Source organism: Mustela nivalis (genome assembly GCF_964662115.1).
Source record: "Mustela nivalis genome assembly, chromosome: 1".
Classification (NCBI taxonomy): domain Eukaryota; kingdom Metazoa; phylum Chordata; class Mammalia; order Carnivora; family Mustelidae; genus Mustela; species Mustela nivalis.
In genome coordinates this window covers 116,787,737-116,804,499 of record NC_139020.1, presented here as the reverse complement: position 1 = coordinate 116,804,499, position 16,763 = coordinate 116,787,737, and the positions used below count along the sequence as shown (strand labels likewise).

Below are 16,763 nucleotides of genomic sequence, written 5' to 3'. Positions count from 1 at the left end.
CCAGGAAACGCAGCCCCTGCATCCTGCCCTCTCTGGAGAATTTGTTCCACCAGTCACTCTCTCCTTCCTGTGTACCTAAAAGCACGCTCATGACCCACTTTGCAGAACTCTTCCTATGACCCAGCTATGCGGCTAATCTCACTTGTTTCTGTCTCTTTCCTAAGACGGCAGATTTACGTCCTCGATTTCCTCTCCTCAGTTCCTTATCATCAGACATCTCCATGTGACCCCTAGAGAGTAATTTTCAGACCCTGTCTCCCTCCCCCATGCACGTGTTCTCTGTCCTGGCTGCACTGTAGGTTCCTCTAGAGAGCTTCACCAACACTAATGCCTGGGGCTGCTGATCAAACTGCGCTGATCTGCGGCCCAGCTGTCAGGGTTTTTAAAGGTCCCCAGATGAGCGTCATGTGCCACCACGGTTAAGAACCAATCCCATGGCCGCTGCAGGCCTTGCTCTTGGGGCCTCTGGGACAATCCGGAACTCTTTCGAGCCCCCCTGCCCTGTCTGGCACACAGCCCCACAGACAACACTCTCCACCCCCTGCCCCACTCTGTGGAGCTTTACTTGGATGACTGGCAAACATACCCCGCACTTGATTTCTCTCTGGAGCTTTCCTCCCAGGTCTGCACCAAAACCCAAAAGTGTCTGCCATCACCCAGAATTCAGCTCATCTGAAGGTACAGCACCTTTTATCCTCAGATCAACCACCCCCCAGGCTTCTCATTTTGACAACAGGTCTCTCTCATGTCTTCTCCAGAAACCTTAGAAATACCTTTTTCATCTTCTCTGGTTCCCCAACAGCACCGGCCAGTCCCAAACTCTCAACTCTCTCATTGCTGTGTTGAGCCAGAGCCCCTGGGTAATTTCCCACCTTCCTCCCGGCCACCTGCCTGCACTTCCCCGGGAGGTGTGACCGTGACCCAGTGTACTCCAGCTGTTCCAGGGAGGCAACCCACACAGGCAGGAGGCCACACTATGTGGAAAGCAGCCATCTGCGGACTACAGGTGTGTGGCAGGAGTAATGAGTGGCTAGGGGGACAGTCCCCAAGCCATGAATCTTCAATTCCATCCAGGTCCCTGAGGCAAACTGTCTACCTATTCTGTGGGGACCAAGCTGTCAAACGGGCCAGAGAGGACTTTTCCAGGGTGGAGAAGTCAGCAGGGAATTTGTCCTCAGCAGCAAAGACCTGGAGGTGCGGGAAGAGAGAAAGGGGTGCAGGGCCCTCCCCCAGAAGAGCAAAAGCACCGGAGGGAGCATGTGCTTGGTGCACGGAGAAGGACGGGCGGGTGAGCACACACGCAGTCAGAGCTAGGCACCGCAGCCCGCTCTGGTGGGGTCAGCCCTCTTCCATCACATCACTCACAATCCCAACAGCTCTCTACTATACCTTCCAATCTCACTAACATCTCAGCGCAAACACCTAAATCCGGGAAGCATGAAGGGCTACAGGACTGGTTCATTGTCCATGTCAAGCTGTGGGAGCGGGAGCAGGAGCAGAGAGAGGTTGGGCAGGCCACGGGGATGGCTACTGGGACGACCCGTGCGGCCAGGCCCGAGAGCCAGTCTGGCGGACCTGGGGCTCTGTGAGACGGTGAAGAGGAGGCCGGAGTTCACGAAACGGGGAAGTGGGAACAGAGATGGCAGACCAGGCCTTCCTGACTTTGAGAAAATGAACAAACTGGCTCCTCGAGTGAAGACAAACTTGCCACTTTGTTTACGTCTAACATCTGGCCCAAGACAGCATGGGGACCGGGCAGCAGAGGACGCGGTTTCTCGGTCATCATCGGGGACTACAAAGTGTGGCAGAGGAGGAGCATCACTCAAGAGATCAAGTAGAGGGCGCCTGGGTGGCTCAGTGGGTTAAGCCTCTGCCTTCGGCTCAGGTCATAATCCCAGGGTCCTGGGATCGAGTCCCGCGTTGGGCTCTCTGCTCAGCAGGGAGCCTGCTTCCTCCTCTCTCTCTACCTGCCTCTCTGCCTACTTGTGATCTCTGTCAAATAAATAAATAAAATCTTAAAAAAAAAAGAAAAAGAAAAGAAATCAAGTATAGGCTGCCAGGGGCACTTGGGTGGCACAGTGAGGCCTCTGGCTCTTGGTTTCAGCTCAGGTCGGGATCTCAGGGTTGGGATCTCGAGCCCCGAGTTGGGCTCCACGTTCTGCTCCTCAAGGACTCCATTCAGATTCTCTTTCCCTCTCCCGCCCCTCCCACCTCTCTCACTCTCTCTACCAAATAAATAAATAAATCTTTAGAAAAAGAAAAAGAATAGGCTTCCCTCTCCCCTGCCGACCTCCAGCTTGTCCCTGGGTCCCCCTCCCTACTTCTACCCCATGGTAAGGTGGCCCGATGGAAAAGCCGTTGGGAGCAGGGAAAGCTTTTCTAGGCACCAGCTCAAAAGAAGCTGTGTTTGGCACACGAATGAGTGTGCACGGTAGAGTTCACGGTCATGATGGCCAAACAGAAAGGCAGCGGAGACGGTGTCCTGCTGGGAGCGACAGAAGACAGGCTAAAACAGGCAAGTCCAAAAACAAACACACTAGTGGTTACTAAACCCAGAAAGTGACTCAGAGGAAAGACGCAGCACCTGAAGTTTGGAAGGCATCCCACGGCGGGTCTTGTCCTCACTCCCGCCCAGTGCAGGGAGCGCTCCTCTGGCGTCCCCACCACGTGTGCCGGCGGCCCCCGCACATATTCACCGCCCCATCCAGCAGTCCACTCCACAGCCAAGCAGAGATCTTTGTTAGAAAATTCTTCCTTACCTCGAACTCGAATCTGCTTCCCTCCAGCTATTCTAGCACACCCCCAACCCCAGAACATCCAGAGAAGTCTAGTCCCTCCTTTGTGATGATGTCTGAGGTCAGATGTACTTTTTCCTTGGTGTCTCTCCTCCTGGTCGACGTCTAACTGACTCCTCCTAAGATGTGGTTTCCAAGCCCAGCACTATCCACTTACTCACCATCCTCTGTTCTCTCACTGTCAACGTGCATCTTAGACACAGCCCTCACTCCCCGCCCCCAATCCCGGGCATATGCAGCTCCCGGGTCAGGGTTTGACCTCACAGAGGAAAGCAGGGCTGGGACTGGGCTCTTGCATGTGGCGCTGAATCCTCTGATGGGCTCACATGAAGCCCGTCAGTCCCCAGATCCATTCCATAGTGACTTGCTTAACACAGCGATCATAGCCAGGCATGACCAGCGAGAAGAGTAGCCTCAAGAATGCCCCAACAGGGGGTGCCTCAGTGGCTCAGTTGGTTAAGTGTCTGCTTTCTGCTTGGGTCATGATCCCGGGGTCCTGGGATTGAGTGCTGTGTCAGCCTCCCCACTTGGTGGGGAGCCTGCTTCTCCCTCTCCCCCGCTCATGCTCTCTCTCTCAAATAAATAAATAAAATCTTAAAAAAAAAAAAAAAAAAAAAAAAGACTGCCCCAACAGGACAGTGCCAGGGAGGGCATGAAATGCTGGTTCCCGGGAACCGGAGAAAAGCTGATGTCCCATTCGGCTGCCTTAAGGAACAGGGACGGAAGCCGCCCAAATGTGAGCTGGCCTACTTGTTCGGAGGCGACACACAGCTCTCTCCAGTACACGGTGCTCACACACAAGGGCGGCCTGGAATCCATGTGCCATCCCAGGGGCATTTCCAGTGAGGATGCAAGCACTGGCTTTAAATGACTGGTTTGGGGAGCTCAAGGCCAATCTAATGAAAGGGAATGCTCACCGAACATGTAGGTATTGATACAGCCCATGGGCCTCCGTCTCCAGCCACCCACTCCCTCGTCGCTGGAAAAGACCCACCATCTGAAAAAGTGTCTCACCATAGCGCTGTGGGCAGAACCACCGAATTATGAATGAGGAGGAGCAGAGTTCCCATTTTACAGAGAGGGAAGCCACGGGTAAAAATTAGCATGCTCGCTCAAAGGGCTGGGCTCCACCAGCGTTCCAATGATGGGATGACACTAGAGCTCTCCCTGGGAAGTCCTGAGGGCGGACAGAGTCACGTGGTAACCATTCCCTGATAAACAAGAAACTCTTAGTGCCAGAGAAACAGCAGCAAATGCAACTGTGTTCCCCCGGGACCATGTCAGGCCTCCTCGTGTGGGAAACTGCAATGGTTCCTTAGATGAGAACTTGCTGTCCTTGGAAGCACACGCCTCCCTCTCCCGTGCTCCTCTGGGACATAGCATCAGCAGGCACTCTCACGCCAAGGTGAAGTACTCCAGTCGCAGAGCCGGGGGAGTGGGTGCAGTCCCAGCTCCGGCTCTGTCATTTCTAGCTGGAAAAACCTTGAGAAATGCTCAACCTTCCTAGGCTTGTTTCTTCATCAGAAAGGGACAGTAAAACCACATTCAAAGGACGTAGTAAAATAAGCCCTTTGAGGTACTTGGCATGAAGCCTGGCTCTCACAGAGCACAGAACCAATGGTTATCAATAACATCATCAGCAGGGGAGACCAAGAGGCAGAGAGAACAAGTGGACATCCCGAAGCAGAAGGATGCTGTGATTCAGTCAGTAGGTCCTCAGGGGCCAGCTCTGTGCTCTGCTGGTCCCGCGGTTGTCAGGCGAGCACCTGCCTTCGTAGGGACAGGAGCTGGGGCTCCGTCATCCGGGCATCCTCACAGCACCAAGCACGGTGTCCTGCACACAGTAAGTACTTCGCAAATCTTCAGCAGTAGGAATAAAACACTGCACACTGCCCTTTCGGGCAAGCACTGGGAGAGAAAACACATTTGAGGGAGGAAATGAGGATGGAAAGGGGCCGACCTGACCAGCCGGCAGGCTGACCACACGGTGGATCTGAGCTTGGGGACCACCGAGTCTGAATTCGAACGCGACACATCAAGAAAACGGAGGTTAGTTCTGTGACTGGCTTCCCCAATCATGCCGAAATTCGAGTCTATTTCTGTCACTTTATGACAATAATCATGTTCCCATTAGTTGTTTTTCCTGCTTCCATCCATACTTTGCAATGAACATTTTTCTTTTTAAAATCTAAGGACTAAAGGAGGGCAAAAGTGTAGTATTTCTTTCCTTGGGGAAAAGAAATCTTGGCCTGTGAGTCAGGACTGAGACATTCCCTTCGAGCCCAAGCCCAACAACATGCAACAGATCTGGTCTTGATGTGGACTTTCCAGGAGAGTCCAATCCAAATATTAGAAGAGAAACGTCTGGAATGTATGAAGCTGAACCACACGAAGTTGCTCTTTTTTTAGCAGAAACTATTAGTAGTCAAGTATCAAATACCACTGATCATCAAATATCAGTAACTTCATATGGTTCCTGCTAATGCTTACAAAGACGTTGTTATTACCTTCTGCTGGAGCAAACCCCCAAGGACAGGGACTTTCCCCCATCTTTCTTTTGTTCTTCCCACTGCCCCTGCCACAGAACACTCACTAAATGCTCAAGAGACACTTGCTGAGTGGGAAAGTAGTACTACTTCAGTTCTCTTGAAGCACTGTGAAGGACGCGGAGGCAGCCCAGTCCCACAGGAAGCTGGAGGGGCTTGGAGCCAGGCGAACCTGCAGGTGCCTGAACTTAGAAGCATAATGGTATCTGTGAGGACAAAGCCTCTGTTTGCTCCCCAAGTGTGTGTGTGTGTTTTTTTAAAGATTTTATTTATTTATTTGACAGAGAGAGATGACAAGTAGGCAGAGAGGCAGGTAGAGAGAGAGAGGAGGAAGCAGGCTCCCTGCTGAGCAGAGAGCCCGATGCGGGGCTTGATCCCAGGACCCTGAGATCATGACCTAAGATGAAGACAGAGGCTTAACCCACTGAGCCACCCAGGAGCCCTGCTCCCCAAATGTTTAACGAGGGCCTGTTATATGCCAAGCAATATGCTGGGTGCTAGGGAAATGCAGTAGTGAGAAAAGAGATGGGGTCCCTGCCTTCAGGGGGCTTACTGTCTCGAAGGGGAGGGAGACATTACTCAAGGAGTAGCCCAAATACAAAGAAAACAGTAACTAAAGTAAACGTGACCAAAGGCCTGGTGCTCTGACCGCATCAGGAAGCTCCATCAGGCTTCCCTGACACGCAAACATGTAAGTGGAGGTCTGAAATATCTGCAGTAGGCAGATTATTAGACACTCAAAGAAAAGCAGGTTTGCGGGTAAAAAGAGAGGGATGAAGAGGTAAAGCAAAGACTTTCAGGGCAGTGAGGGGTTCTATGTGATACAATCATGGAGGTCTAAACCCATGGGATGTGCAATACCAAGAGTGAACCCAAAAGTCAACTGTGGACTTCAGTAGATACCGATGTGTCAACGCTGGTTCAAGGACTGGAACAAATATACCTCTCTGGTGGGGACGCTGGTGGTGAGGGAGGGGCCGTGGGCCTAGAATGGGGGTACAGATAGGAGGCCTATGGAAACTCTGCATTTTCTGCCCTATTTTGCTATGAACCTAAATCTGCTCTTACATAAAATAAAGTTTATTAATGAAAAAGTTAAAGACAGACAGACAAGCAGGAATACAGGGGAGGGGTACAGCAAACAGAAAATAACACGAGCAATGGGCCCTACCTGAATCAGAGTACAAGAGTCCAGGTGACTGTCAAGGTCATTCTGCCTGGAATGCAGACGGCAGGGGTGGAGGCTTAGGGAGAGACCAGAGCCAGAAGAACCCAAGAATCCGTCCTTGTCTCTTTTCCTCTTTCTCAACAGACATTTAAAGCAGTGAGGAGCCCGAAACTTGAAATGAAAAAGTGACATCCTAACCTCAGTCATGGAGTGGGCCTCCTGTCCTCTCCCCAGGATGATTCTCCCCTGCTGTCATTAGCCAAGTGAGTCCAAGGATGTGAACACCCTCAAAACAGGTACTACAGGCTTCTGCTGGAGGACCCAAAGAGACAAAAGCTCCCATCCCCACCTGGATGGAGTTGTAACAGTGTGTTCCCACCCCGTGTCAACAAGCAGCTGTTGGCAGGGTGGCTGATACCCAAAGTGCAGTTCACAGGCACCAGGCAGAACGAGGAAATAGCGCCTCAGGGATCAAAACAGTGACATGATTCAAAAATGCACAGGAGACCGCAAGGACCTGCAAACTAGAAAGCCAAGGAGAATCTTCACCACCTCAGGCAAAAAAGCCACCTGGGCTCAGGCAGATCACCTGCACACCTGCACGCATGGTCCCTGAGGCTTCCCTGGGCCACAGTGAGGCGCCAGACTTCCAGGTGTTCCACCAAGACACTGAGCCAGAGGAAGAACACAAACACCACACGCTGGGGAGGGAACAAGCCCCCCCAAACTGGGGTACAGTCTGCCAGCCGAAGCAGCTCACATGTGCTGATGGAGAACCTAGGCTGTGAGGACAAGGAACAGGACAGGGAGTTCCTTCAGGTGACACTGAGTGTCGGGGATAGCTACCTTCTCCGAGAAGTACATACGTTTCTCAAACCATGCTTGGAAAAACCACACAAATCTAAGGTTTAAAAGAAATTGGGCAAATGAGGGGCAAAAGAAACAAAAACAGAACCCCCAAAATCCACTCTGTGGGAGGCTGGGATAGAGGAAAGAGCAGAGTGGAAACCTCTCAGAGCTGTGTCTGACTCCAGGCATGGGGAATTTCCTACCCTCTACAGGGATCAGTTGCAGCCTGACCCTGGCAGGAGGCTCAAGAGTGAACAGCAAAACCAAGGGCTCTGAGCAAAGGCGGAGGGACCGCAGCCGGTCCTACCGGGAAAGGAGCCCCGACCAGCACAACGGAGGACATCCTAGAGATCCGGCCTCCAATCCCACCTCCCTGCCCTTTCCCGATGAGTGCTCTGATGCCCAGAGCTGTCAGCTGGCCTTCATGGAGCCAGTAAGCAGCACAAGAGGCTGAGCTTGATCCCATGACGTTACTCAAAGTTGGGTCCTCCTTGCTCTGCATGGCACTGTCACTATTTCCCAAAGCACCAGGCACCAGCTAACAGTCAGGGCACAGGCTTTAAAATCAACCAGATCGGGTTCAACGTCTGGCTCTGCCTCTTACTAACAGTAAGTTTGACGAATTCTTGTGCTACTCCGGTCAGCTGGGGACGGCCACCAGCACCACCAACCCTGATGGACTGCTTGAGCCTCAGAGAGAACATGTGCAGAACACCTGGAGTGTAGATGAGGGCAGAGCAAGGGCAGCAATGATTCTGCTTCTAGGGGTCCGCAGAATTTGGATTCCTGCAGAAAGTCTTGCCAGAGTGCCCAGCAATTCCGGGGCTGTGTCTCCATTCTAGATTATAATGTTCTCACCAGCAAAGGCATCAAGTGACCCAACCCAGGCCACAGACTTTTTACTCAGCATACTTTATTTGCTTTGAGACTGATTCATCCACCTATTTCTGGGAGGAGGACATATAATGCTTTAAAAATTTAACAGACAGTGCAAACTCAGAGAATCAATATTCAAACAAAGTCTGCTGAAGGCTGTTCAGGATAAAGGCTGGGGGCCTAGAAGCTGAAGACAAAAGAGGAATGTGCTGGGTCCCACGCATCTTACTTCCTGTCTAACTGGAGAAAGCAGACCCTAGGACCACGTGTAGCCAGGATGTTCCCGGCCAAGCTCAAATTTACAGGTCATCTCTTTAACCAAGAACAACCACAAAGGGGTGAGAGACAACTTGGAACACAGAGCTCCTGGGCCACCCCTCCCCCATCCCCCCAGGCCAAGGGCAGGCCCAGCTCAGGGAGAACAGGAAAGCAACCCTCATTCCAGTCTGAACCACTTATCATCACACTTCTATCTACACAATTCCAGAAGAAACAACCTAGAGTTAACTTCTAGAAAGTCCTGGGAGGGGTGCCTGGATGGCTCAGTGGGTTAAAGCCTCTGCCTTTGGCTCAGGTCGTGATCCCAGAGTCCTGGGATTGAGACCCACATCGAGCCCCACATCGGGATCTCTGCTCTGTGGGGAGCCTGCTTCCTCCGCTCTCTCTGCATGCCTCTCCGCCTACCTGTGATCTCTGCCAAATAAATAAATAAAATCTTAAAAAAAAAAAAAAAGAGTTGTAGAAAGTCCTGGGAGAGCAGTAAAAGCGGTAATGAGGAAATTATTATTCTGACCAAGAAAGGTTCGAGCATAGTTTCTAGGTAAACATAAGAAATTAAGAGCAGTAGTATTCCTTTATCCAACCTAGCCAGATAGAAGACTGGAAAAAATAGCCTGCATTGAGGACAGAAGCCTCCCTTAACTGTGGACGCTTTTTAAATGGCCTATCACAGCAATGTGACCCGCTGCACGGCAAAGACTTGTACGGGTAGAATCCGGGTCCTTATCCTAAATGGAATCCTAACTAGAAATAGTTCCCTTCTTTTTGCTGAAAGAACAGCTCTCCAAGAAATATAAAGCAAGCCACAGAGGTGGGATTTAAGGTCAGGCATGTGAACATTCCATAGCCCTAAATCCCACAAGCTGATAACATTCTATCCCAGAAAAACCTGGGTGAGAATGAAACCAGAACAAAGAGGCTCTTGTGAGGTGCTTAAGCCTGCTATCAGCTCATCTCCAAGGGCTCAGGGTCACACTCTGCTGGGGGGTGGGATGGGGGCACAGATGGCTGTCCAGCCAGCTCTGGCCCTCATGACCCTGCTCTCCAGGCACAGCTTCCGTCATGCTCAGTCTGCAGGACTGAGTGGAAGGGTCTTTAATCTGAACCTGCACCAATTAGCAGGCAGAAGAAAACTCGGTAAACAAAGTCCGAAATGCTTAGCTCTTAAAGAAAAAAACCCAAAACAAAAAAACTCTCAAAATCTAATTATCTTTCAAAATCTAAGTATCATGGAAACAACTGATAGCTGAGATTGGCTTCAAATAACGGAAGAGAGAATGGTGAGGAACATAAATGAAACAAGACTGGCTAGCAGTTGGTCACTGTCAAAGACAGACAACAGTCGCATGGGTTTAATTTCACTGTTCTCTCTACTTTCGTATGTTTGAGATGTTTCATTCTAAGTAAAAAAAAAAAAAAATCATACAAAAGCAATGTGAAAATGTAGGTAAATATAAAAATTAAAAACCAGTGAAGAAAACAAAAACCACACACAGTCCTATAACCAGAGAGAATTACTGTCAACATTTCTATTTGCTTCCAATCTTTTCCACATTCTTTCTTGTTTCCAAAATAATGTCGTCTGCCTATACTGTTTTGTGACTTGCTCTCCATTCCTCTCTTACTTTATCTTGAGAATTATTCAAGTCTTTAACTGTCCTTTAAGAGTATGATTGTCACATAGTCTTTCGTCAAAAGGTAAGCCAAAATCTATTTCCAGTATTTGACTTTTGTAAGTAAGGGTGTGGTGAACCAGAGGATGACATTTCTAATATAGGTGATTCCAAGTTAAGAAAGAAATTTCTGGGGGCACCTGGGTTGCTCAGTGGGTTGGGGCCTCTGCCTTTGGCTCAGGTCGTGGTTCCAGGGTCCTGGGATTGAGTCCTGCATCGGGCCCTCTGCTCAGCGGGGAGCCTGCTTCCTACTCTCTCTCTGCCTGCTTCTCTGCCTACTTGTGATCTCTGTCTGTCAAATAAATAAATAAAATCTTTTTAAAAAGAAAGAAAGGAAGGAAGGAAGGAAGGAAGAAGAAGAAGAAAGAAAGAAAGAAAGAAAGAAAGAAAGAAAGAAAGAAAGAAAGAAAGAAAGAAAGAAATTAATTAATTTCTGGATATGTCCCCAAACATAATCCGACAGCATACAGGCAAAGGAATAATAAGGAAGAAGCTGCTGGCTCCCAGATTAGATCACTGTGAGCACTTACTAACTTTCCAGGTACCTGCTATTGCCAAGACCACGGTGGGAGGAAATGACAACAGACATAGAACTGAAACATGGTCATGAAGTGCCTCTCAGGCAAAACTTCACAAACCAGATCCACCCAAGGAGTTCAAGACATCTGCCAGCATCTCTGAAAGGCTCAAGTCTTGAAATACTAAGTTTCCAAAGGCAAGGAGATTTGCAGGGGCCTGGGGTGGCACAGGAAGGCTCTGTAGGCAAAGGACAGGATCCAGCGGCTTCTCAGAGACCCCTCAGAGACCCCCCCCAACACTCAATCATGCCAAGCCAATGACGCTAACAGAACTAAGAGAACTGACATCGCTTAGTCCTATCATTGCGTTCTTTCCCTGGAGACTTAAAGATGATTTCTTCCCTCCAAAAAAAGAAAATCCACAAAATCCTCAGGATGGGGAGATGAGAGGGATCTTGTTTCCCTGCCCTGTTTGTCCCTGCCAAGAAGTCGATTTGGCAGAATATCTGGGAAGACAATACCTCATACCATCAGTCAGAGTGCCAGTCAAAGATGTAATTTTTCTTTCTGAAGCAAATCCATAAGTGGCCCATTTTGTGACACATGGTAACGACTGAGAGCTGACCACATTCTAGCTACGCTCCCTCTGGCCTTCCTGGACTCCCGTGAAGCAACGGGAGCCTCTGAATCAGACTGTGGGCTCTGGCCAGCAGCCGGGAAGGGTCACACTGCAGCCGTCCTGCACAGGGAGCCACAGTGAGACCTTCTCTAGAGGCGGCCCAAGGACGCAGTGAATACAACAGCGCTGCAGTGGGACCGGGAAGAGGACTGCAGGAGACCGGGGTTTCTTCCCGTTTCCTTCCCTTGACCCCTCCCTGTCTACCATTTCTGTTTTTTATTTCAGAAAGGACAACCGTGGCTCTCTTAGGATGGAGTAGAGAAAAAGTCAGGCTGTCACAACCTGAACACACACGAATAGCCTCCTCTCCAAACTGAGTTCCATCCAGTCCTCTTTCCCAACCCTCCCCAAACACAGGGGTTCCAAGGATTGCCCTAAGGCTGCTGAGCCACCAAAATGCTCAAGAGCATCATCATTTACACGTGCTCTATGGTGACTACTACGGAAAAATTATAAAAGTATGTGCAGGGATAGCAAATTCACAAATGATTTTTTTAAATCTTTTGTTGTTGTTACAGAGTTTTTTTTTTTTTTTTTTAAAGATTTTATTTACTTATAGGGGTGGGGGGAGAGCGAGCGAGCACAGGCAGACAGAATGGCAGGCAGAGGCAGAGGGAGAAGCAGGCTCCTTGCCGAGCAAGGAGCCCGATATGGGACTCGATCCCAGGACGCTGGGATCATGACCTGAGCCGAAGGCAGCTGCTTAACCAACTGAGCCACCCAGGCGTCCCCAGAGTTGTTTTGACTGTAGAAAATTAGCTTAAGAAAAGGTTATTACCTAACAGGACTTGGGGAGGGGAGGGAGAAAAAGGAACTCATGCATTGTTGGTGGGAATAGAAATTGGTGTAGTCACTGGAAAATCAGAGGGAGGTTCCTCAAAAAATTAAAAACATTAATACCATATGATCCAGTAATTCCACTACTGGGTATTTACACAAAGAAAATGAAAACAGATGAAAATATCTGTGTCCCCCCATGTTTTACTGCAGCATTATTTACAATAGCCAAGACATGGGAAAAACTGAAGTGTCCATCAGCAGACAAATATTTAGATACACACACACACACACACTGGAGTGTTACTCAGCCATAAAAAAAGAATGAGATCTTGCCATTTGTGACAACAGGGATGGACCTAGAGGGTATTACACCAAGTAAAATATGTCAGAGAAAGACAAATTACCATATGATTTTACTTATATAGAATCTAAAAAACGAAATGAACACACAAACAAAAAGCAGAAAATAGACCCATAAATACAGAGAACAAACTAATGATTGCCAGAGGAGTGGGCAGTTGCGGGGGAGGGGGATGGCCAAAAAGGTGCGGAGGAGAGAGAGATATAGGCTTCCAGTTCTGGAAAGAATAACCTCCGGATAAAAGTTCCGGCGTAGGGAATGAAGTCAGTGGTGCTATTACAGTGTTGTACGGTGGAGGACGGTACCTGCCCAGTGATGAGCACAACGACACAATGCACACACTTACGAGCCACTATGTTGTACACCTGAAACTAAAGTAACACCATGTGCCAACTCTACTCCAATTTAAAAAAAAAAGTTATTACCAACATTCCATTAATATATTTCACTGAGATTGGAACCTCTCAAAGCATGAGTTCATTTCTGACCTAAGTCCATGTCCTCCCTCTGGATTCATATATCACAGAAAAAGCTGGTGGGGAAAAACAAACAAACAGAAAGGCAACCTAAGACGACATGCAATTCTTCTCTTCAGCGGATTCCCTCACACAGCGATCTTTAAAAACTGGGCCAGAAAGCTCAACAAGCTTCTATGCACAGGGCTTGAACTTTACCTTTTTCCCCTGAAAAGAAGCAGAAGAGCTAAAATATAAACACAGAGCAGCTGTCTTCTGGCAAAGACAGCACCCCATTGCGCAGAGCCACACCCTGACACCGAGACATGCACCAACCCTGCCCCATCCCTGAGCCCCAGCCAACGGAACTGCTCCGCATCTCCCCACGAGCCCCTGAGCTCACCCTCTGATGGAAGAATGGACAGGAACCGCAGGCTGGGGTGGCTCCAAATCTGCCAACCTCCTGCTGGCAGTGCCAACACCCGCCCACACGTAGTGATGGCACCAGCAAGAAAAGTTACCTTGCAGACAGCTGCCTGGAGAACGGCGTCAAAGCCCCCCTCGGGCGCGTCGCGGTTCCGGGACACCCGCTGTTTGCGGACCTCCTCGTTGAAGCTGTCCACTCTGTCTGTAAGAGGCAGCAGATGGCGGAACCCAAAGGATGGGACGCAGTTTGGGAATAACTTGTAACTGGAGAGAAAGAAAAGGAGAGTCACTTTCTAGCACTGTAAGTAAATCCCGAACGACCAAGCACTCTGTGTTCACGGAGCGCCTCGAACAGCCCTAGTCAGTATTCCCCGCTCCTACGGTGTGCCCCCGGGACAGGCAGCATGGAGTGGACAAAGAGAAACAACATGGTGCTTGCTCTACAAACATCAAGGCCTAAGCTACAGGCAAGTCGGCATATCCAGGTTGCTCAGGGAACGGAATGGAAAAACGGTTCGAAAAACGTAGCAATAATCATGGTTACTCCACATGGGGGAGCCCTGCCGCGGGCCTTGAAAGATGCACGGGACCCATGGCACAGGCACCATGGCCCAGGCAGCACAGCAAGGAAGGCTCTTCTGGGCCAGGGATGGTGGGCAAAGCCAAGTGAGAGCAGCCTGAGTGGGGGTCTGCTTTGAAGCCAGCTTCCCATATCCCCTCTGCTGCCTCCGTGTGCCAAAACATCGCAGAACCCCTTTGTGCCGACCCACGCAGAGACACCACGACATCCCGGTGCATGAGCACGTCAATGGAACAGGAGTGAATGCATTCTTTCCGCTACTGCACGTGTTGGTAAATAGTGCAGTGATAAACGATCAGCTCTCCTAAATGCAGAAGAAATCCTTCAGAAACAAACCATCTGCAAATGGAAGGTTAGCTCTGGCAGCTGGGGAAGAGGCAAGCACGGCATCTCGATGGCAGGTGGGCACTGCCTCTTTCTCCCACAAGACTGGACAGTCTCATCTGCAGTCTGCAGTAGAGATCCCCATGTTAGGAGTTAGCTGGACGGTGAGGGGGTCAGGGCTGGGGTCCCCAAGCAAAGATGGAGTCAGGACAGCTACAGTGAAACAGCACTGATGTCCTGTTTGGCAGCTTAGACAGGACTGCATGGACATTCTACTCTGCAGCCTTTGCAGAAATGACTTCTGCAAACCGTTCTAAAATAAGATAGCTAACCACAACAGCATGCGTCAATATCACGGGCAAGGGGCAGTTAAGACATAAGCCCCCAGATGTCAGCATAAAAAGGACCATCAGCATGTGGACATTAACAGGTAGACAGAAATGTGCCCAAAGCCCTGATTGGCATGTCTCAGCACACTCTGAATGCTTAAGAAAGTTCTGCAAAAGACCTCCTAAAAACCCTCAAACTCAGCAACTCCGAGGGTCCCCCTCCCTCTCTGGGAGCTTTGTACTTTTGCTCAGTAAACTTGGCTTGGCTGCCCACCACTCTTTGGTCTGCCATGTCATTCTGTGAATTGGCGTGACCAAGAACTGTGGGCACTAAGGGGACAGAAAATCCTGTAGCACCAAGTGGCCCCATACCTGGAGGAAGTGAGATCCCCTATCTCCCTGACATAAGAAGGGAGGCCTTACGCTGTTTCACAAATGGATTCTCTAGGGGAGAGGCGGGAGGCGAGAGGGTCCTGGGCATAGAGCAGCACACATGCCAGAGCCCTGTGGCAGGAGAAAACATGGGAAGCCCAAGCACTGGGAGGCCGGGAAAGTGCAGCCAGGAAATGAGGGTGAGGCTAGGCCAAGGGGAGGCTGGGAAGGCAGACTGAAAGAGACCAGGCAGGTGTGTGGCCTCTCTCAGAATAAAAGACGAAAAAAAAAAAAAAACTACTAATGGAGAGGCATGGTGGGAAGGCTTTATAATCCAATTTAAGCTGTGTGCATGGGAAGGGAAACAGGCCTAGCAACTATTAGGGGATCCTGCCTGACGGCCGCCAAGCAGCAACAGCCAGGGCAGGTCTGGACAGGCTCCCTTTCTCCAAGTGAGAGGCAACCTGTAGCTTTCTAAGAGACCATTCCATTCTCCCGTGGGACCTGCAGTGCCTGCTCTGTCCACCAGGCCACAACAAATCGGCCCTGGACAGAGTGGACCCCACTGCCAAAATGGCCTGGGCGCTCTCCGGATGGAGGTGGGAGTTGCCCGCTTCCCTACATCTGCCTCCCCTTTGTTTCAGTCCCTCCCTCTTCTTCCCTTCACCTGAGCCTTGCGCTTTCTAGAACCCCGGCCACTCAAACATTTTATCCCCATTTCATTCTGCCACGAAGGAAAGGTCATAGAAATGGTATTCCCGGCTAGAAGGAAAGGAGTAGAGGTCCCATCAGCAGTTATTACAACTGGACAAATGGACAGATGCAGGGGGAAGTATATATACCCCCACTCCCTTCCTCCAAGCCACTACACCTCTCTGTGTGGTTCTGGTGCACATGGGAGTTCAGGTGCGTGTGCGTGCGTGTGTGTGTGTGTGTGTGTGTGCCAGCTGGGTTCATCAAGTAGGTTGAGGAAAGGGAGGGAGGAGCAGGACATTAACTATCGTTCAGTGAGAAAGCCAGAGAAGCTGTGGAAAGCTCACCAAAGTGAGCCTGGCATTTTTTTACCCTTTCCCTTTCATTCCCACTAGCAAGGTTAAGTAGATCTATCTTTACCTGGAGAATGACTGTTAAATAATCAGGAACTACACGATGTGTTTGCCAGAGAGAAGTCTTCATGGCAGAGAAATTACTATCATCAAATCAGTCACCTCTTTATGAGAGAAAACAGCTTTGTCCCACTGAATGTCTCACAGTCACTAAACACAATGTCCTCTGTGACTAGTTATTTAATTTAACCCCTGGAAGGCCTGAGTGAACTGAAGGTCTGGGTGTTTGGGGGCCTAATGCTGAGAAACATTCCAACCTGCACCTTGTGTCTGCCCAGAGAGCCCTGTTTAGGGCCATGTATAGGGAGTTACTAAATTAAGAATCATGAAGCAACTAGGTAAATAAAGTACATAGGCTTAAGTTGCCTGAGGGGAGCACATATATATGAAAACAGATTGCAATTTAAAGACACTAGATCCAGGCAAATCCAGAAAATAATCCAAAGCTTCAGGACAACATTATGGGTTAAGCTGACGTGGAAAGAGCTCCCCTCTTACTGTAAATATTTAGAACTGCTGGATAACATAAAATTTGTCAAACTGTCAACACGTAAACGTTAATATGGAAGCTTAGCAGGGAAATCCCAGGTACCAAAAATGAAGGGGAAAAAATCGTTCGACAAATAAGCATGCTTAGGAGATGATAG

General features: G+C 49.7%; 1 protein-coding gene across 2 annotated transcripts in view; it reads right to left on the bottom strand.

The window, feature by feature from the left end:
• Window positions 1–16,763, bottom strand: part of ITGB5 (integrin subunit beta 5) — a 114,294-nt gene that overhangs the window by 56,388 nt on the left and 41,143 nt on the right. For both annotated transcript variants that reach the window (XM_082699643.1, XM_082699644.1), the window contains exon 5: window positions 13,501–13,669. In XM_082699643.1, the coding sequence (XP_082555769.1) occupies window positions 13,501–13,669 (169 nt within the window). The remainder of the gene's footprint in view (window positions 1–13,500; window positions 13,670–16,763) is intronic.